At 55.5% G+C, this 21,172-nt stretch overlaps 1 protein-coding gene across 2 annotated transcripts in view; it reads right to left on the reverse strand.

Annotated features, from left to right (window-relative positions):
• Positions 1 to 21,172, reverse strand: part of CARD11 (caspase recruitment domain family member 11) — a 144,867-nt gene that overhangs the window by 14,977 nt on the left and 108,718 nt on the right. For both annotated transcript variants that reach the window (XM_025379320.1, XM_025379321.1), the window contains 12 exons: positions 20,209 to 20,388; positions 19,084 to 19,236; positions 18,312 to 18,437; positions 17,477 to 17,674; positions 14,874 to 15,050; positions 12,832 to 12,883; positions 10,098 to 10,180; positions 8,561 to 8,661; positions 6,699 to 6,751; positions 3,941 to 4,073; positions 2,838 to 3,039; positions 2,321 to 2,447 (listed from right to left, as the gene is read on the reverse strand). In XM_025379320.1, coding sequence (XP_025235105.1) covers positions 2,321 to 2,447; positions 2,838 to 3,039; positions 3,941 to 4,073; positions 6,699 to 6,751; positions 8,561 to 8,661; positions 10,098 to 10,180; positions 12,832 to 12,883; positions 14,874 to 15,050; positions 17,477 to 17,674; positions 18,312 to 18,437; positions 19,084 to 19,236; positions 20,209 to 20,388 — 1,585 coding nt within the window. The remainder of the gene's footprint in view (positions 1 to 2,320; positions 2,448 to 2,837; positions 3,040 to 3,940; positions 4,074 to 6,698; positions 6,752 to 8,560; positions 8,662 to 10,097; positions 10,181 to 12,831; positions 12,884 to 14,873; positions 15,051 to 17,476; positions 17,675 to 18,311; positions 18,438 to 19,083; positions 19,237 to 20,208; positions 20,389 to 21,172) is intronic.

Below are 21,172 nucleotides of genomic sequence, written 5' to 3' on the forward strand. Positions count from 1 at the left end.
TTTACGTATCCATTATCTAACATCTATCATCTATCTATCTATCTATCTATCTATCTATCTATCTATCTATCTATCTATCATCTATCTATCCATCCATCATCCATCTATGTATCCATTATCTAACATCTATCATCTATCTATCTATCTATCTATCTATCTATCTATCTATCTATCTTCTATCAATCATCTATCTACTTATCCATCCATTATCCATCTATGTATCCATTATCTAACATCTATCATCTATCTATCTATCTATCTATCTATCTATCTATCTATCTATCTATCTATCATCAATCATTTATCTACTTATCCATCCATCATCCATCTACGTATCCATTATCTAACATCTATCATCTATCTATCTATCTATCTATCTATCTATCTATCTATCTATCTTCTATCAATCAATCATCTATCTATCTTTAGAAGACACTGCCAAATGGTTTCCCAAAGAGACCATGGCACATGTCGTTTGAATCTTATTTAAATGTCATCAGCCTCCCAAGTAAAGTTTTGCAAATACTTTGTGAGGGAGCGGGGCATAAACCATGAACATGATAAACGCAGCAAGCTCTGCTATGATCTAAAACCATAATATAAACTCCCAAATCAACCCCACATGCTGAGGGCTGCATAACACTGCGGGAGCTAAAATGGTTCTAATAACCAGAGTAGCTCCTCAACTGTCCACGCCCACATTCCAGGGCCAAGCCAGCCAGCTGGATTAACTGATGAATGTTCCCGCCCACTGTGCATGGAGAAATAGGGATTCCCTGTCAGGTCTGTCCGGGGGATCCTGGCTTTGTCCAGCACATCTCAGAATCCTGCCCATCCACTTGGCCAGGGGCCATTGTGATCGCTGTCTGAGTTCTCTGCCTCCTATGAAAACAGAACCTGCACACAGTACCCTGCTGGAGTGAACTTTCTTTCCCTGGAATTCCAGACTTGCAGGGCTGTGCTGCTACACAACTCCGGGGTTGGGGGTCGGGGGTCGGGGGTCAGGGGTCGGGGGTTGGGGGTCAGGGGCGGGGGGTCAGGGGTCGGGGGGTGGCGCTGCTCACATCATATTCTGCAGGCCCACCGATTTTCTGCTGGGCTGGAAGATCAGGGTGCAGGACTGGGGAGAGGCCTGCCCTGCATGTAGGGATAAAGCATCGTTATTGTCTTTGCACGGGTAGGGCACTGCCGGGAAGGAGCTCGAGCAGGCGGCTCTGGAGAGCGGATAGAGAGAAACTGGCTATTTATGCTCTGCTGAAACATTCATGAGCCCTGGCGGTTAAAAATAAGATCCAGCTGCAGAGATAATCATGTAGAAAAACCCAGAGGTGAGAACGAGAACTCAGACTCGTTCAGAGCAGAAAACAAAGCTCAGAGCTCACCGCCCAGGAGTCTTGGCTGAGAAACAGGAGATCCCATTCAAAGGATGCTGGGGCCCTGTGAAAAGGCACCATACTCAGCTGCAGCCGGGGAGGCCAGAACCAGGGCGGGGCCTCCGTTTCCCTGAGTCTATGAAGGGTGAGGCCCACCTGCCCCGGAGCCGGGGGATCTCAGAGCAAGAATCCTGAGTTGCGGGATGTGGTTCGGTGGTCTTGGTCCTGGGTAGAGAAATCTCTGGGTCTCCTGACCAGCAGTGCCACAGAATACGATGTGAACAGCGCCCCCCAGGGTTGTGCAGCAGCACCATCCTGCAGTCTGGAATTCCGGGGAAAGAAAGTTCACTCCAGTAGGGTCCTGTTTGTAGGTTCTGTTCTTACAGTAGTTAGAGAGCTCAGGTAGCCATTGCTGTGGCCCCCGGCCTGGGGGGTGAGCAGGCTTCTGAGATATGCTGAACAAAGCCAGGAATCCCCCAGCAGGACCTGACAGGGAACCTCTGTTTCTCCATGCCCAGTCTGTGGGGAGACTGACCCCAGAGCTGCTGCCTGTGTACATCAGGGACGGGAAGCCCGAGAGAGGAAGCAACTTCCACTTGCCAGGGAGAGAGGGCTGAGCTGGGCCAGCCAGGGCTCCAACAGGTGTGCCTGAGTCTGGGGATGCCGTGTCCACTGTGACCTGGCGGGCAGCCTGAGTCACCTGGGCAGGTGCGTGCAGACATGTCCAAAGAGCCGGCGCGAGACAGCAAAGCCCTGCTCACAGCCGTCGCCATCCCTGTGTGCTCTCTCAGACCTGCCCCTGAGCCTCGTGACGCTGCCAGGAAGTGCCCGTGCCTTCCACTGAACAGAAGAGCAAGCGGAGGCTCTGGGCAGCGAGGTCACTTGTCCAGGTCAGAGACTTGCCTCCCTGGCCAAGGGTCGCTCCAGATGGCGGAGGGAGGTCTCACCTTCGTGGTTGACCTTGTAGTGCAGCGTGACGGGGCCGCTGCACCTCTGGATGGTCCAGTGGGCTTCCTCTTTGGTGCATGTGTCCAAGGGCACACTCTGCCTCTCGCCTCGGATGCAGCCTTCTAGCTGGAGAGAAGAGACTGCGTTTGTCTCCCCGCTCCACAGGCAGCAGAGCCGCAGGGGTGAGGCCGCTCTCTGTACATTGGGAAGAAAACCATCTCTCCCCGAACAAAGACTAGCTCAGTGCCAACAGGGGGAAAAAGCATCTCGCTCAGGGAGGTGCACCTGCCTCCTGCCTGCACCCTGGGAGCTTGCAGGAGCCGGTGGCTGGACACAGACTGCAGAAGCACAGGCGGGGAGCTGGGGAGAGAAGGGCCCCGTGATGCGGATGGTCTGACCACCTTCCAGCTCCCTCCTCCTGCCCAGGGATCCGGGGCTGAATGCAAGGCTTAGGGGCCCTAAATGTCAGCACTGACACTACAGTTGCAGCCACCTCCCCTGTCGCCAGCCCCTCACCAGCAGCAGCTGGTGGCCCTCGCGGAGGCCGGCTTTCTCGGCCAGGGAGCCAGGCTTGACCGAGTGCACGAAGCTCCCTCGCGCGTTGCCCCCCAGCAGGGTGAGCTGGGAGGTGAGGCTGTCGCCGTTCAACGTCGTGTGCTGCACGGAGGGCCCTGGGCCCCGCACGTGCCCCACGGAGGTGACGGAAGGCCGGAAGGGTCTGCAGCAGGAAACAGAACGGCAGTTAGGCAGCTGGGCTGAAAAGAGAAAAGCCCTACTGGGACACACCGGGGGTTGGTGGCGGGTGCTGGGACCCCAGTGGCATGGCCTCCTGTGGTCATCAGGCGCCTCGGTGTCCTGGCTCTGAGAATGGCCCTTAATGGCTAAGGGAAGTGAGAGCTCACAAGCGGCTCCTGCTGAGAGAAATGCAGACGAGGAGGGGAGCTGAGGCGCCCTCCCTGGCCTGCAGCGGCTGTACTGGGACTGGCAAGGACCATGTTAGGAGGGGGTCCTCGAGCACGGCCCACCAGGCTCCAATGTGTCATGGACGGGGCCTGCTGGGTATCTGGGTCCCACTTCTTTGCCTCTGCCACGCTGCATGGCCTTGGGGAAGCGCTTCCCTCTGTGGGCCTCGGTTTCTGCGCCTGGACACTTGGGAGGTCAGAGGAAGTCATTTCATTTTTTTTGAGACAGGATCTCGCTCTGTCACCCAGGCTGGAGTGCAGTGGTGCAATCACAGCTTACTGCAGCCTCAACCTCCAGGCTCAAGTGATCCTCCTGCCTCAGCCTCCTCAGTAGTTGACACTACAGGTGTGTGCCACCACACCTGGCGAATGTTTAAATTATTTTGTAGAGACGGGGTCTTGCATGTTGCCCAGGCTGGTCTGGAACTCCTGGGCTCAAGCAATCCTCCCGCCTTGGCCTCCCAAAGTGCAGGGATTATAGGTGTGAGCAACGCGCCCGGCCAGGAAGTGATTTCTGACTCGGGAATGCTACGATTCTGGTGCTGGCTCTAGGAGAACAAGGCCCACATGAATGGTCCCCTTTGCAGGGGAGTGAGCGGGTGAGGGGTCTTTATCCCATCCCCACCCTCAACCCCGGCTTCCCCTTCACCAGGGTACCTTTCCAGAGAGAACTTCCTGAACATGAGGTTGACCTGCTCCAGGTCATAGGCATCCAGGCCCTCGGATTGGTGGGAGGAGGAGGAGGAGTGAACGGAGGAGGGTCCGAAGGAGTAGCGTTCGTGACTGTCATCTGCAGAGGGACGAGGGCCCATCAGTACCGGGGTGGCGGGGAGCTCCGCAGACAGTGCCGGGACCTGCTGGGGTGGCCCTGGCACTGGGGCAGGCTCGGAGCCTCTTGCCCTGCTCCTCCTGGGCAGCCTCCTGGGAGATGGGTCTCTGAGGTTCCCTAGCACAGAAGGCTGAGTCCCACATTGAATGTCTCCAACACAGACCTTCCTCAGCCTCCAGGAGCTTCCTCTTAGTGGGAAGCCTTATCAGGTATCTGGGTTTTTTTTTGTTTTTTGTTTTTTGAGCCGGAGTCTCGCTCTGTCGCCCAGGCTGGAGTGCAGTGGCCGGATCTCAGCTCACTGCAAGCTCCGCCTCCTGGGTTCACGCCATTCTCCTGTCGCAGCCTCCCGAGTAGCTGGGACTACGGGCGCCCGCCACCTCGCCCGGCTAGTTTTTTGTATTTTTTAGTAGAGACGGGGTTTCACCGTGTTAGCCAGGATGGTCTCGATCTCCTGACCTCGTGATCCACCCGTCTCGGCCTCCCAAAGTGCTGGTATTACAGGCTTGAGCCACCGCACCCGGCCCAGGTATCTGGTTTTTAAGATTCCTTTTTTTTTTTTTTTGGTATCTGGAAAAGGGGGACTTCCCATTAGCAGTTGCTTGTTCTAGTTTTTTTTTTTTTTTTTTTTTTTTAGAGGGGGTCTTGCTCTGTTGCCCAGGTTGCAGTGCGGTGATCATAGCTCACTGTAGCTTCAACCTCCTGGGCTCAAGTGATCCTTCCGCCTCAGTCTCTGGAGTAGCTGGGACTACAGGTGCACACCACCATGTCCGGATAATTAAACATTTTTTTAAAAAATAGAGATGGGGTCTCACTATGCTGTCCAGGCTGGTTTTGAATTTCTGGGCTCAAGCTATCCTCCTATCGTGGCTTCCCAAGGAGCTGGGACTATAGGGGTATGCCACCATGCCTGGCTAATTTTTTTTTTTGTAGAGGCAGGGTCTTGCTATGTCACTCTTAATAGTCTCAAGTGATACACCTGCCTTGGCCTCTCAAAGTGCTGGGATTACAGGCATGAGGCACCGTGGCTGGCTTCATTCTGTTTTTGAGTTGGGCCCCCAGATTTCATTTTGGTACCCTAAGGCCTCACCATCGTCCATCAGCTTCCTGGCCTGCAGGGGCCTGAAGCAGGGCGGGAAGAGGAGGGTCTGGCCCCCGTAGGAGGCCCCTCCCTATCTTCTCACCCCAGGTGGACCCGGAACACCTGGGGGAAAGACATCTGCTGCATAGAACTCCGGGTGGCTGGAATGGAGGGAACTGCAAACCTGCTCGGGACTGATAACAAAGGCTTCTCTGCAAATGGAATTTTTCCCGACACTGCAAAATACTTTGGACGGTTGCCCGGGATTCTCTCCCCTTTCCAAAACTCTTTCAATTCTTCTCATTACCCAGCCTCGATTAGGTGCTAACCTCTCTTTAACACTTGATAGCGTTGATGCTTCCCCCATTAAAGAGGACCACTCATCTTTCGTTTCATCGGTTGGCAGCCTTAGCTGGCAAAGGCTGGGGGAGCCCTGGAAGAGAGGGGGCTGGCAGGGCACACCCGGAGGATTCTGAGCCACGGTCTCCCCTGCTGCCAGCTCTGTCGGGCCAGGGGATGCTGCCACCCTCCCTCGGTGCTGAGACAGGCTTGAAGGCGGTGACCCTGCAAGCCCGCCTTCACCCTCCCTACTTCTCCCCATCCCGCCTCACCCTTCCTACTTCTCCCCATCCCACCTCACCCCTCCCTACTTCTCCCCATCCCACCTTCACCCTCCCTACTTCTCCCCACCCCGCCTCGCCCCTCCCTACTTCTCCCCACCCCGCCTCGCCCCTCCCTACTTCTCCCCATCCCGCCTTCACCCTCCCTACTTCTCCCCATCCCGCCTTCACCCTCCCTACTTCTCCCCATCCCACCTTCACCCTCCCTACTTCTCCCCATCCTGCCTTGCCCCTCCAGTGTCGGCCTGTTCCCCTAGCCTTGCCCCTCCAGTGTTGGCCTCTCCCCGCAGCCTTGCATCTCCAAGGTCTGCCTCTCCCCATGGCCTTGTCCCTCCAAGCTTGGCCTCTCCCCCTGGCCTTGCCCCTCCAATATCGGCCTCTCCATCTGCATTCTGTACTCCTTTTGCACAGACTGGTTAACAGCTCAATACATGAATTTCTTACGAGAACGCCCTGCTCCCAGCCCACCCTCTGCCCTCCTGTTCTTTCCTGTCTCTGAGGCTCCTTTCTTTATCTATAAAATGAGGGTAACAATAGCATTTCTGAGAGCGGTTGTTGAGATTAAACTGGATCAGGTATGCAGGTCGAGCCCCTCCATGGTGCCTGGCTACGGTACGTGAGAGCTACGCTTTTTAAAAGCCCAGACCTAGCTCGAGCCCTCTGCACAACAGCTGGATGGGTCCCCATTACCTACAAGATAAAGAACAAGCTCACAGGGCGTCTCTTGGCCACGGGCAAGCCCCCTGGGGGACAGAGGCTTATCTTCTGTGTTCAAGAGTGACTCTGAGTCCATTCCACATAGTAGGTCTTAAGGACCTGTGACCCTCCACCTGTGACCCTCTGTGACCCGTCCTACCCAGGACCCTCCTGGATCTGAGAGGCACGTACCGTCCAGGTCTAAGGCGTCAAACCCGCCGCTGTCATTGTCTTCTTCGACTGTGCTGCAAGACACAAGGGAGGGCAGGGAAAGCATGCGTGTGAGAGTGTGTGTGTGTGTGTGCGCGCACGTGCGTGCAGGTGAGGGAGAGGGAAGCTTCTGGAAGGTTCCGGGCTTCTGAGTGGCCTTGCCTCTGAGAGGGCAGTGTGGGTGGAGGAGGCAGGAGCCTCCCCGGAAGGGTGGGTGGCCCTGAGGCCTTGGAGGTTGCATCCTCCAGTGGGGGAGGAGGGAAGCCAGGGCAGGTGAACAGAGGCCCCACCGGCCCCACTGGCCCCACCTGCTGTTTACGTCTCTCTCACTCTTCTCTGACATGGTACAGGACAGAGATCCATCTGCCCTGTGTGATGGGTCTGGGAGCAGAGCGCCCCTCAGCAGGAGTGGACAGAGCAGGCTTGCTGTGCTCTGGAGTTCTCAATTGCCTGCATGTGGTTTTTGCAATAGTGCTTCAAGGCGCAGGTGGCTTTGGTGCAGACGCCACTTGTGGCTTCTGAAAGCTGCTTTCAACACCTGCCCCCGGCTGGCCAGAGGGAGCCCCCACAACACAGCTGCTGGTGGAGGGGCTGGCGTGGGTCTGTTTTTTATTTTTATTTTTTTAATTTTTGAGATGGAGTTTTGCTCCTGTCACCCAGGCTGGAGTGCAATGGTGCGATCTTGGCTCACTGCAACCTCTGCCTCTCGGGTTCAAGCGATTCTCCTGCCTCAGCCTCCCCAGTAGCTAGGATTACAGGTACATGCCACCGTGCCCAGCTATTTTTATTTTTTATTTTTTAATTTTTAGTGGAGATGGGGTTTTGCCATGTTGGCGAGTCTGGTCTTGAACTCCTGACCTCAGGTGATCCACCCACCTCAGCCTCCCAAAGTGTTGGGATTACAGGTGTGAGCCACTGTGCCTGGCCTAAGCAGATCTTTGCTGCTGATCTCTGGAGCCAACCAGGGAAGGCCATGCTGAAAGGCCCAAACCCAGGCCCCAGCAGGACCCGGGGTGTGGATCCAGCCTCCTCGGCCACTGCTTGCTCTCTGCCCTTCGGGAAACCGCCCAACAACCTCTGACTTTGTAGGTGACATGCCAAATCCTGGCAGGCTGGAAACACCCATAGCGCAGGCATACTTCTACTGTAGTTCTCCTTGTGAGGACACTAATGGTTTTCGGGAAGTAAGGAAGGTGAGAGAGGAGATTGGAGAAGCCATTCATGAGTTTCTTTCTTTTTTTTTTTGAGATGGAGTCTCGCTTTGTCGCCCAGGCTGGAGTGCAGGGGCACGATCTCGGCTCACTGCAACCTCTACCTGCCGGGTTCAAGCGATTCTCCTGTCTCAGCCTCCCAAGTAGCTGGGACTACAGGCGCCCGCCACCATACCCAGCTAATTTTTGTAATGTTAGTAGAGATGGAGTTTCACCAGATTGGTCAGGCTGGTCTTGAACTCCTGACCTCAGGTGATCCACCCGTCTTGGCCTTGTAATCCCAAAGTGCTGGGATTACAGGCATGAGCCACCATGCCCAGCCTTAAGTTTCTTATTCTTTGGCAGAAAATGCCAAGCCCTGGGGCCGTGGGGCCCCAGAACCTGATTTCTGGTCAGCATGGAGCCATGGGTCATGGGTTTCGTCCTTGGATAGGCAGCTCGGTGAACCTGGGGCGGCCACTTCCCTCCTCCGAGCCTCAGCCTCCTCATCTGTACGATGAGCAGCACCCTGCCTTTTAGGGTAGCTTTGAGGATGGCTGGGTCAGCAAGCATGGACTGGCCCGGAGACGGGGTAAGGAGGCTTGGCATGGTGGCATGGGGCAAACGCCCAGTCCTCCCTCACCTGCCACCCACCTGCGATGGGGCGCGTCCTCCTTGTAGCGTCTGACGATGGAGTCGTTTCCCGGGGGCTCAGCGGTGATTGACATGATGCTGCTGCGGCTCCGGGGGGGCTGCTTCAGACACAGACACACACACGTTATGGGTGCGTAAATATGACACACGCAGGGACTAAATTCAACACAAAATCATGCCCGCCTCCTACTCAGGCGGCGTGGGGGCAGCGAGCTGGCTCTCAGGGGCAACCTTGGCTGGAGCAGGCTCGTGCTCAGCCCGGCGCGGCCGCAGCCGCCGAGCTTGGAACACATCTGCTTGCACATCTGCTCACAGGGAGGACGCAGGCAGGAGCTGGCCGACTGGCGGACTGGGGCGCTGCCTTGCCATGGTGCACGGGCTGAGCTCGAGGCTCTCGGGCTGCACCTGCTGTGGGCACCTGCTCTAAACATGGTGAACAGTGTGGGCCTGGGGCGTGGGGAGGGCAGTGGTGCCCCCGGACGGCACAGCTGCTGGAGGGCGACCTTTGAAAGCAGGCCTGCTGGCTCCTGGCCAGAGCTGCTCTTAGTAAGAGCCTGGGATTCTGCCACCCAGGGCCGCCATCAGACAGGAATCATTATAAAATCTCTGCCTCCCCCAGGGCCTGATTTTGGAAGCTGAGCTGACAAGCTTCTCAGGGCTTCCCCTCAGGGTTAGAATTTCTAATCCTGGGCCTTCTGCTGCCTGGTGGGGAGTGGGCAATGCTGGATGCAGTGGTTGGGACCCTGCCCGGCTCTGCCCGGGTAGGGGGTCTGGGCTGGTGAGGGGGCCCCGAGCCTCAGCTCTGTAGCGGCTCCAGCTGCTCCCAGCTCTGTGCCCTGCCTGCCACCGGCTCCCCAGGCTGCTGGAGTTGCCAGGGGCTGAGAAGTTGCAGCAGAATTTTCACCGCCTGTGCCATGCGTGACAGCCCCTGGGAGGCCCAGCTCCTCCTCCCACCAAGTGTTAAATTGGGAAAGGAGGCGGCAAGAAGGTGTAAATACATTGCGAGGCTGTGGAAACCTCTCTAAATAAACATAAGGGAGGCTGGGGCTGCAGCCCAGAGCATGCAGCAGCGCCGTTCAGAGGCTGGGACTCGGGGAGGAAGGCGAGGTGGGTCGGGGCTGGTGGGGTGGACGAGGCTGGGGCCCCAGGATGGTGTTCCGCAGCAGGAGAAGGTGTTGGGGGATGAGCTGGGGCCCCGGATGGCACTCTGGAGGGAGAGAGGGTGGTGGGGACCAGCTGGGGCCCTGGATGGCACTCTGGAGGGAGAGAGGGTGGTGGGGATAAGCTGCGGCCCTGGATGGCATTCTGCAGGGGGAGTGGGTGGTGGGGACCAGCTGGGGCCCTGGATGGCATTCTGCAGGGGGAGTGGGTGGTGAGGACCAGCTGGGGCCCTGGATGGCATTCTGCAGTGGGAGAGGGTGGTGGGATGAGCTCTGGAGGGAGAGTGGGTGGTGGGCATGAGCTGGGGCCCTGGACAGTGTTCTGCAGGGAAAGACAACGGAGGGGACCCGCAGGTCGGGCAGAGGCCGCAGCTCACCATCTTGGTGAAGGAGTTGGTGATGGGCAGAGATCCACAGGAGCTGGGGCTGGCGTCCGTGCCTTCTTCCTCGTGCCCCTTGGCTGTCCTCATGAGAGACAAGGTGGGAGAGACAGAGAAAGGAGAAGGGGGCCGGGGAGGGTTTGAGGTGGAAGAGAGATGGAAGGGAGAGAAAAGGCAGGGAAAGGGAAGTCAGAGCCCATGGCCAATAGACACGTGGGGCTGTCTGGTGTCATCCCAAACCTCCTTCTAATGAGGTGGGTCCGGGGCCTCTTCTCTCCCTTGGGGGCTCCCTCCCCTCTCTGTGGCATCTGCTGGAGAAAGAGCCCTCAGAAACCTCCTCTTGTTTTTTATTAAGTTTTTTATAGAGATGGCGTCTTGCTATGTTGCCCAGGTTGGTCTTGAACTCTTGGCCTCAAGCGATCCTCCTGCCTTGGCCTCCCAAAGCGCTGATATCCCAGGCATAAAATTATCTCTTCTTTTCCCGTCTCCCCCCACCACAGTAGGCTCCTGGTGGGGGGGTGGGTCTCGTTTGCCAACATACCCCAGCTCCCAGCAAGGGTCAGCCCCTGGGCAGCCTGGGTCAAAGCTGGACAATGCCATGTGTCTCTGAGGACTTGTGTGGGGTCCCTGGCTGGCATTTTCTGTGAACAATGGACAACCGGGGCCTGAATCTTCCCGTCCAATTCTCTGCCATCACCATGGACTCTGCCTCTCCCTGACAAGCAGGGCTGGCTGATGGGGATGAGGACAAACTGGGGGCCAAGTCTGTGGAAACCTCTCTACATAAACATACGGGAGGCTGGGGCTGCAGCCCAGAGCACGCAGCAGTGCCGTTCAGAGACTGGGACTTGGGGAGGAAGGTGAGGTGGGTCGGGGCTGGTGGGGTGGACGAGGCTGTGGCCCCGGGACGGTGTTCCGCAGCAGGAGAGGGTGTTGGGGGATGAGCTGGGGCCCCGGATGGCACTCTAGAGGGAGAGAGGGTGAAGCCTCCCTTGATGTCCCTGCCCCAACCCCTGGCTCTGCTGCAGGTTGCCTGGGGACCATGTGCATGTCCTCTCAGCCCTCGTCTGACGGCTTTGCTGTCTGTGTCCCCTCCTTGCTCCCACCCTTGCTGTGTGTGCCCGCGTTGTGTGCACAGACAGATATACGAACATGCACCCCCATCAGCGGATGTCTTGTAGGGAGGAACCATATGCTGTCCTTCCCTGGGCCCCCAGCACCTGGCACTGGGCAGCCTAAGGTCTGATGAGGAGCGAAGAAGCCCCATGGCCACGACATCCTGTCCTTTCCCTTTGGTGCAACCCCCTTCTCTGCTTCCTGCAGGCCCCAGGCCCTTTGCACCTCCCTTCTGATAAAGAAGGCTGTTGAGACACCGGATGTGGCCGTGAGGTAGCTGGACGGGGCCCCCTGCCCTGGCCTCCCTCTTCTACCTCCATGCCCAGAGAGAACAGCCTTAAGCATGGGTCTGCACTCTTCACTCTCCTGCTCACCCCAAAGCCACCTGGGGGAGGCTTCATCCTTGCCGTGCGGGATGAAGTCCATCTCTTCAGCGAGGCACCCACAGTCTCAGCCCAGTGCTTTCCTGCTTTGCACTCTGGGGTGGCAGGGCAGCTTCTGCCCCGTGCACCTCCTGGTCTCCACACCTCTGTTTACGGGCCCCTCTCTGACCTGACACTGTGTCCCTCCACCAAAAGTCTCCCTTTTCCAGCCCCAGTTTACATATACACCCCACCCCCAACTTTTTCTCTCTTTTCTTTTCTTTCTTTTCTTCTTTCTTTTCTTTCTTTCTTTCTTTCTCTCTCTCTCGACAGCATCTCACTCTGTTGCTCAGGCTGGAGTGCAGTGGTGCCATCTTGGCTCACTGCAACCTCCACCTTCTGGGCTCAAGTGATTCTCCTGCCTCAGCCTCCCGAGTAGCTGGGATTACAGGCGTCTGCTACCACGCCCAGCTACTTTTTGTATTTTTAGTAGAGACGGAGTTTCATCACGTTGACCAGGCTGGTCTTAAACTCCTGACCTCAGGTGATCTGCCTGCCTTGGCCTCCCAAAGTGCTGGGATTACAGGTGTGAGCCACCGTGCCCGGCCAAATGTACCCTTCTTGACGGATCCTTCTCTGACCTTTGTCCAACCACTCTCTGGACCCATGCACTTTCCGCCTCCTGGCTGTGGCCCTGCCTCAGTGTGTGGGGTCTATGGGCATCTACTTGGGCCTTCCAGCACCTGGCACATAGTAGGTGCTTGATTTGCTTAGGCAAACCCTTCTAGCCGATCTGTCACTCCCAGAGACATGGTGAGGACAAAAGAGAAGATTCTGAAGGCGGTGTGTCTTGGAGAACCAGGGACTGACGAACGAACCAGCCTCCTGTGAGGTCCTGTGGGGTACCACCCAGCGAAGTCTGGAGAGGGTCAAAGATTCCTCTCACTGAGAAGCCACAGGCAAAACGCACAGTTCGGCTAATGCACCAGGGGTTCCGGACAGACCCACCGGGAGAGGCGGGGAGGTGTGGAGGGAACCACAGAGGGAACCTTTCAGGGCTCGGGGCTTCTGCCTGCTTCGAATGACGATGAACATTAACTGCTATTTGGATGGACCCCCACCACCCTGAGACCCCCGAAAGCCTGCCATGTTTACCCTGCAGGATTGATCGCTACAGTGGGAGAAACAGATGGACTGAGAGAGACAGAGTGACAGATGAGACAGGCCGAGAGAGATCCGGGCATCTCACTAACCTTGAAAATCTGATGTTCGCTTCAGGCTGATGGGGGATTTGGCTCTCTGCAGCTAAAAGGGAGGGGAGGGGAAGAAACAAGACACGAGACACAAATCAAACAGGGCCCTAGACACATGTCACTGGGGCTTAGAAAAAAAATAAAGTGAGGCCAGCCATCCTGTCCCTCGTCATACAGCCGCCTGGGTTGGCCCGGAACGCACGGACCGATGCTCATCTCCTGTGGCTGGGACGACAAGACACAGCGGCTCCCCTGGGCTTGAATCAGGCAGCTGCTGGTACAGACAAGCTTTCCTCCCAGGGCAGCCGTGCAATATGGCTCATGGCAGAAGACAGGACAAAAGCCAAGAGCAGCGGAGGGGACCAAGTGATGTGCGGGGAGTGTGAGGCTGAGCAGAGCTGGGTACACAACACAGAGGGGGTTTCAGAAGAGGGTGAGGCTGCCGGGCAGGTGCCCTGGCCACCCCCGGCCTGGAGTGCTAACGGGGTCTCAGTCAGCTCGGATGTGCTGCCTCAGCCTTCTGGCTCGGTGTGTGCAAGGCTGGGAGAGGCGGAGGCACCATCAGGCCCTGCTGTGGCATCTCGTTCATTCACTCTAGTCCCCATCGAGAACCAGCCGTGGGCTTTGGGTTGCACGAGATTCTGAGCAAAGCGACAGGATTACTGCTAACTCCAGCTCCCAGGATGGTGCCTGACATGTGACGGGCATGTGATTGGCACTCAATACATTTGTGAAGAATAAACAGATTATTATTATTATTATTATTATTATTATTTTTGAGACAGAGTCTTGCTCTATCGCCCAGGTTGGAGTGCAGTGGTATGATCTTGGCTCACTGCAACCTCTGCCCTGCTGGGTTCAAGTGATTCTCCTGCCTCAGCCTCCCAAGTAGTGGGGACTACAGGTGTCCACAACCACGTCCAGCTAATTTTTGTATTTTTAGTAGATGGGATTTCGCCATGTTGGCCAGGCTGGTATCGAACTCCTAACCTCAGATGATCCATCCACCTCAGCTTCCCAAAGTGCTGGGATTACAGGCTTGAGTGACTGTGCCCAGCCTGAATTTGGAAATGATGCTCATTTCATTCTCTTTCCCTCCCTCTGTCTCTTTCTCCCTTCCTTTCCCTTTTCCTTCCCTTTTCCTTCCTTCCTTCCTTCCTTCCTTCCTTCCTTCCTTCCTTCCTTCCTTCCTTCCTTCCTTCCTTCCTTCCTTCCTTCCTTCTCTCTCTTTCTCCCTCCCTCCCTCCTCCCTCTCTCTCTCTTTCTTTCTCTCTCTCTTTTTCTTTTCTTTTCTCTTTCTTTCTTTCTTTCTTTCTTTCTTTCTTTCTTTCTTTCTTTCTTTCTTTCTTTCTTTCTTTCTTTCTTTCTTTCTTCTTTCTTTTCTCTCTCTCTCTCTCTTTTATTATTGAGACAAGGTCTTGCTCTCACTCAGGCTGGAGTATAGTAGTGCGATCATAGCTCACGGCAGCCTCCAACTCTTGGGCTCAGGAGATCCTCCTGCCTCAGCCTCCTGAGTAGCCGGGACTACAGGTATGTACCACGATGCCTGGCTAATTTCTTTTCTTTCCTTTTTCCTTCTCCTTCCTTCTCCTTCCCTCCCTCCCTCCCTCCTTCCCTTCCTTCCTTCCTTCCTTTCCTCTCTCTCTTTCTCTCTTTCTTTCTTTCTTTTTTGATACTGGATCTTCCTATGTTGCCCAGGCTGGTCTGGAACTCCTGATCTCAAGCAATCCTCCCACATTGGCCTCCCAAAGTGCTGGGATTACAGATGCGAGCTACCATGCCCAGCCTGTCTTTCTTTCTCTCTCTTTTAACGTCTATTACATTTACAAGAGTGAAGGAATCAGTAAAAACGTACAAATGAGTAAAAAGCGAGTTGGCAGGATTTCCAGCTTACAGGGTTGAAATAGGTTGAATCACAGTCTGGGCACCCAAGACCCACCCAGAAGCAGGCGTGACTGTGCTGCCCCATTGCTGCCTGCAGGGGCCCACGGCTCCCAGACCCTCTGCCCTGCACCTGCGCCCCTCCCTCCACCCCCATGCACCTGGATGCCCTTCAGGTTCATCCTGCGCTGGGGTGGGTGGTAGGGCAGGAAGTACTTGCTGTCTTCGGGTGACTCCTCCGAGGTGGAGGAATCGTCGGCTTCTTGACCATTGGTCCTGGGACTGGCGTCCCCAAAGTCCTGAGAGATGATGGTTACTGGCAGGTTCCTGGGCAGACTCTGGGGACAGAGAAAACCTGGCGTTAGTGATGGGGCTTGGCGATGTGCCGCCAGTAGGCAAAGTGGCTGGGCTGACGGCGTCATCATTCCCTCAGCCACCCGAGCTTGAAGCTCACTTTGGCCATTCTTCTTTCCTGACCCCAACCGTAACCCCAGACACCGAGCCCCACCATTCCAGCCTAACGATGCCTCCTCCTCCCGGGCTTCTGGTCCGGTCTCCCAAGCAAGCCCCAGTCTTCCTGTACAATGTAAAGGCGTTGCCTCCTGACCGGCCTCAACCCCTTACATCTCATCTGCCCCCATTACATTTCCAATTTCTAGCCCTGTGCCTGAGCTAAAAATATAAAAAATATTCAGAATGACTGAATGATGTTAAAAACAAAAACAGTGCTAGGTACTGTCTGGAGTGCTTCATAGCTGCCACTTCATTGAATCCTTCCTGACAAGTAGAGGTTGTTGTTAATCACCACCTTTTACAAAACAGGGAGCGGAGTGCTGTGGCATGAAGGAACTACGTGGCCTGCAAAGCCACACGGCACCCTCATGCTGCGCTGCCTCCAAACTCAAAGCGTCTTGTCCCACTCCGTGTGCAAAATCCTTCAGGGACTCAGAATAGCAGCGGAACACTCCTGGGTACGCACAGCCCACCTTGGCGCATCTCGTTACCCGCCTGCTGGTCCTTGACTCCCACTCTGCAGATGGGTGGAAGCGTCGGTCACGGCCTGCTGGCAGCACGGTGGGCTACGTGTCAGGCCTGTGTTCACGCTGTAACACAGCTGGGAATGCAGGAATGCAGCTGGGAATGCGGGTCCTCCCAAAGTGCTGGGATTACAGGCCTCAGCCACCGCACCCAGTCAGGGTCCCTTCCTTTGTAAATGAGGACACTGAGCATGTGCTTTCCATGCAGGACAGTTCTGTGGGGTAAATGAGGTAATACGCAGAGGGCACGTTGCGTGGCACCTGCACGTGACCTCGCTCAGTAAACCCAGAGCTATAAAAGTGATAACATCTACCCTGGAGGAGGCATTCCTTCACTTCTCAGTGCCTGGGGCGCTGCTGGGAAATGCACTCTGCAATTCACATTGTCGATAAATGAGGGTTTACTCACAGGCACTAGGAACCCTAATGACTGCAGGGTGTCTTAAACCCAGTGACAGTTCAGGTGTGCGGGGGAACCCTAGTAGGAGGCCAGCAGCTGGCTGTGGTCAACTGAGAGGGCACCGAGGCTCCTAAGCGGGGAGGCTGCTCAGCCAGGAAGTGGCTGGGTCAGGCTTGACCCTGCATCTTCTTCTTTTTGTTTTTTGAGACAAAGGTTTGCTCTGTCACCAGGCTGGAGTGCAGTGGCAAGATCTCGGCTCACTGCAACCTCTGCCTCCCGGGTTCAAGCAATTTTCCTGCCTCAGCCTCCCGAGGAGCTGGAGTACAGGCACACACCACCACATCTAGCTATTTTTTTTGTATTTTTAGTAAAGACGGGATTTCACTATGTTGGTCAGGCTGGTCTCGAACTCCTGACCTCATGATCCACCTGCCTCAGCCTCCCAAAGTGCTGGGATTACAGGCATGAGCCATCGCGTCCAGCCCCCTGCATCTTCTTATTTATGTTTTTAATTTTAATTTTTTAAATTAAAAAAAATTTTCACTCTGTTGCCCAGACTGGTCTTGAACTCCTGTCCTAAAGCGATCCTCCCACCTCAGCCTCCCAAAATGCTGAGATTAGAGGCATGAACCACTGTGCCCAGCCCTACCCTGCATCTTCTAACTTCAAAATGAGTGGCTTCTACTCATCACTAAACAGACACAAACACAAGACTAAAAGATGTGGATTATGCTGGGTGTGGGAGGGAACTTCTGGCTTCAAAAATATGAAGGGCCGACCGGGCACAGTGGCTCATGGCTGTAAGTCTAGCACTTTGGGAGGCTGAAGCGGGAGGATCGCTTGAGGATAGGAGTTTAGGACCAGCCTGGGAAACAGTGAGACCTTGTCTGTATAAAAAAATACAAAATTAGTCAGGCATGGTGGTGTGTGCCTTTAGTCCCGTTACCCGGGAGGCTGAAGTGGGAGGATGGCTTGAGCCCAGGAGTTTGAAGCTGCAGTGAGCTGTGATGGTGCCACTGCATTCCAGCCTGGGCAACAGAGCAAGACCCGTCTCAAAAACAAAACAAAACTAAACAAAGGATAAGGAGCCATTCATTGCACTGTGAGGTGGCAACTGGCCACAGCCCTCAGTGGGCGCCAGGGGGCACCTGGCTTCAGATGTGGGGCCCCACGGGGAGGCGGCGCCTGGCCACAGCCCTCAGTGTGCGCCAGGGGGCACCTGGCTTCAGATGTGGGGCCCCACGGGGAGGCGGCGACTGGCCACAGCCCTCAGTGGGCGCCATGGGGCACCTGGCTTCAGACGTGGGCCCTGCCTGTCCCAGCCCACCTGGTCCAGGTTGTTGCTGTCCTTGGAGAGGCGCCGGAGCTTGCTTTCCAGGTTGACGATGCAGGCCTCCCGCCGCACCATCTCGATCCTCATCTCGTCGTTCTTCTCCTCCAGCTCACGGATCTGCTTCCTGTACTTGTCCTTTTCGATTAAGCACTGCGAGTACTGTGTCTGGGCTTCGTCTCGGGAGTGGAAGGCCTGCCAGGGAGAAGCAGGACAAAGGCCGCTTTGGGGGCTGCACCCCAGTCAACTCCAGCTGGGTCCAGGGACAGGCATCGTCCCCAACCCAGGGGCCAGCCACATCGTCTGTGACTCTCATCTGCAGCCTGACTCCTGGGCGTGTCAGTCACTGCCTTCTTCATTAACACGATCACAGAGCCGATGGTTCGACCCTTGCTAGTGGCAGGCTCTGTGTTGATGCAGTATCCCTGGAAGGCCACAGCCTGTCCCTATGAGGTGGTGCTACCATAATTTTCCTCATTTTACAGATGAGGGCACTGAGGTCAGGGTGGCATACACCTTATGAATGACAGGGCTGGATCTGAACCCATCCTCTTACCCGAGAGAACAGACAACATTTAAGAACCATGCTTGGTTGTGGGAGCTGCTGGAGCTCAGCTCAGAGCCCCCTGATACCCAAATGCCTGTGACTTCCAAAAGCCTTTTGGGATAGAATTCATCGTTGGAACAGAAATGGGAAAGATGGATTCAGGAGTGATCCCTGCATTGTCAGTGACATTGCACTGGACAAAACACTCTGAAGGACCCCGTGGCCTGGGGTGTGGGCCCCGCTGTGCAGTCTTGCCGCCCTGCATGCTGCAGGTGGTGCCTGTACCTGGTCCCGCTCCCGCTCCACCTCCTCCAGCTGCAGCATGACCGTATTCATCCGGTGCTTGTACATTTCACAGTCCTTCCCCAGGGTCGAGCACTTGAGCTCCAGGTCCTCCTTCTCCTCCAGGTACTGTGAACAACACAGAGAAATCAATACGTGCATCAAGGAATCAATAGGTCAGGGTTGAAAGCTGTTCTCCGCTTGTGCCTTCCCGCCGGCTGGCTGGAGCTGGCCTGTCCCTCCCTAAGCTGGCATGGTCAGGACATGGCCTGCCCTTCTGAGAACTGGCTATCTGACCACTGGGGCTCAAGGTAGGGGACCAATGAACTTGGCATTGTCATGAACCCACTACAGACCAGGTAACGTATGGGAGGATAGTGCAGTCTCAATCAGGAGGGGGACACTGGTGCTCAGCTGGTGCAATAGCTTATAAATGCCCAAGGGTGGCCGACACATCTGGGATCCTGCAATCTGCAAGGTGTGGGTGAGGCTCTGAGACTCACACATTGGCAAGTATGTTGGTTCCCCCAATCCCAAGCCCTCACCGTCTCCTCTGCCCACATTGCTCCTGCCCCCAGGCCCTCATCTGGTTGATAAACTGCAGCTCCTGCCAGGGGCTGAATACTGGGAAGTACAGGGGATTTATGCCAGGGGTCTGACCTAGTCCCCGGAAAGGAGTGTGGGGTCAGGGAGGTCCTGCTGACACACACCACTGCCCCCTGGTGTGAAGGGGGCGGGCCAAGGGCACCGCTGGGCAGGCGCTCCCCGCTCCCACCTTGTCCCGCAGCTCCTCCGCCTGGCGGGCCTCCTCCTGCAGGTTGTAGATCCTGTTGACCAGCTCCTGCCGGTCCTCCAGGGCCTCCTTGCGGTCGTGTTCCAGGATGTCCAGGATGGCCTTGTCGGAGTCTGGCAGGCTGCGCTTTCCAGCCTGGGTGGGAGGGAGGAGGTTTAACAGGGTCAGGGTCGGGGTGGGGAGCCAAGTGGTCCTGGAAGGTGGGGGACAGAAGAGCCAGAAACAGACATGGACAGAGCAGAAGGTTCTGTGTCTGGAAGGTAGAGGCAAGAAGAGATGTATGTCCCTTGGGGTCTCTAAGAAGCTTATCATTTAAGAAGTTTATTGCCTGGAAAGAAGCAGAAAACTGGCTTCTGCTTGGGAGTATCCTGGGCCTTTTGTTCTCCCTGGCACTTATTAGAGCGCAGAGAAGCAATTGGTGCACCTAGAACACTTCACAGGTGACAGCAAAGGGAAGCTGGATCGGCTTTTTAGATGCTGTCCCTGAAATACTGAGGAATCTGTTCTGGTGAAGCTGGGTTCATCCTCGGCTCCGAAAGAGAGCCTTAAATACCAGGCAGCCGCTCCTGGTCGGGACTGTTCTGGAGGGAGCCAGAGGATGCATGTTTTTTTTCTTGCCCTGCAGATATGTTTTGCAGATATGTTTTGGGATGTCACTCCTCGGCAGCTTCCTCCTCCATGCCCCCAAGTGATTCCACTTTGACAAGTGCGGGGAGGCATTTGAGGTTGGAACAAGTGGCACAGAGCTTAGAGTTGAGTTTTCTGAAATCTTTAAGGGCGTGTAGGTTTCCCAGAGGTCCTTGTCTCTTCCCACAGTGCCCAGGGCATTGATTTCCACATGGATGGTGATTTTCCTGGAGTGCTTCAAACAAGGACATGTTTTCCCAAGTATGATCTCCTGTCTCTGACAAATGCGTGGTGGGGTGGTCACCGCTTTACAGAGGAGGAGACAAAGGTGCCCAAGGATGGCATGCATGTCTGTGATCCTGCAGTCAGCGTGGTGTGAGTGAGGCTCTGGGACTCACATCCTGGCAGGTGCGTCGTCTCCCCCAACCCCAAGCCCTCACCCTCCCGCTGCCCGGGCTGGCCCCGCCCCCAGGCCCTCACCTGGATGATGGACTGCAGTTCCTGGTTTTTGGTCTTCAGCATTTCATTCTCCCGCTCCAGTTCCAGAACCTGCTCCTTCTTGGGCCGATTTTCAATGTCATTCTTCAGTTTCAGAGACTGATTTCTCTCCAGCTTACATTCCTCCTCCATCTTATTCAACCGGTGCTTTAGCTGATCGATCTGAAACACCCCAAGGGTGCCGAGGGGAGAAGGCAGGTGGCAAGAAACACTCAGAAAAGGCAACGCTACCCCAGATTCCACTGGGCTGGCAGCATAACCTGAGTTATGCCCCTCCTTCTTTCAGGGGCAGAGAAGGGCTTCAAGAAACCTTCTCCAGTAAAACCAACCGTCATCTCCCTATTGATGGAGAGTTCCTGATTAGTCTATTTAGAAATAGCTCTAAAGGGGCTACAGACCTCAGAGAAAATTCCCTCAACCTTTGTCGGGCGGAACAGGTTATGGATTTTGGGATAAAAGAGATCCAAGTTGGTGTTTCTCACGTCAACACCCTTCTCTGATGGGTTTTTCAAATTCTGATCCTCGGAACTCAAGGATTCCCCTGAAGAATCCTAGGGTTATCCAGGGGGAAGGAGGAGACGGTTGAGAAATCGGGGTTCTCGGCGTCCACCCTGACTTCACGTCCCAGAACAGCTCTGCTTGTGTGGTTTGTTCTTTGGGGTTTCATACAGATTTTATTTGGATAAATAGCACTGTTGCTAAAAAGGAAGAGGAGGAGGAGGAGGAAGAGGAAAAAGAAAGAAAAAGCAGGAGAAGGAGGAGAAGAAGAAAAGTAGAGGAAGAAGAGGAAGAAGAAGAGGAAGCAGAAGAAGAGAAAGGAGAAGAAGAGGAAGAGGAGGAAGGAGAGGAAGAGGAAGAAGAGGAAGAAGAGGGGGAGGAGAAGAAAGAAGAGGAGGATGAGAGGAGGAGGAGGAAGGAGCAGAGGAAGAGGAAGAGGAAGAGAAAG

The sequence above is a fragment of the Theropithecus gelada genome, chromosome 3, assembly GCF_003255815.1.
Source record: "Theropithecus gelada isolate Dixy chromosome 3, Tgel_1.0, whole genome shotgun sequence".
NCBI classification, from domain to species: domain Eukaryota; kingdom Metazoa; phylum Chordata; class Mammalia; order Primates; family Cercopithecidae; genus Theropithecus; species Theropithecus gelada.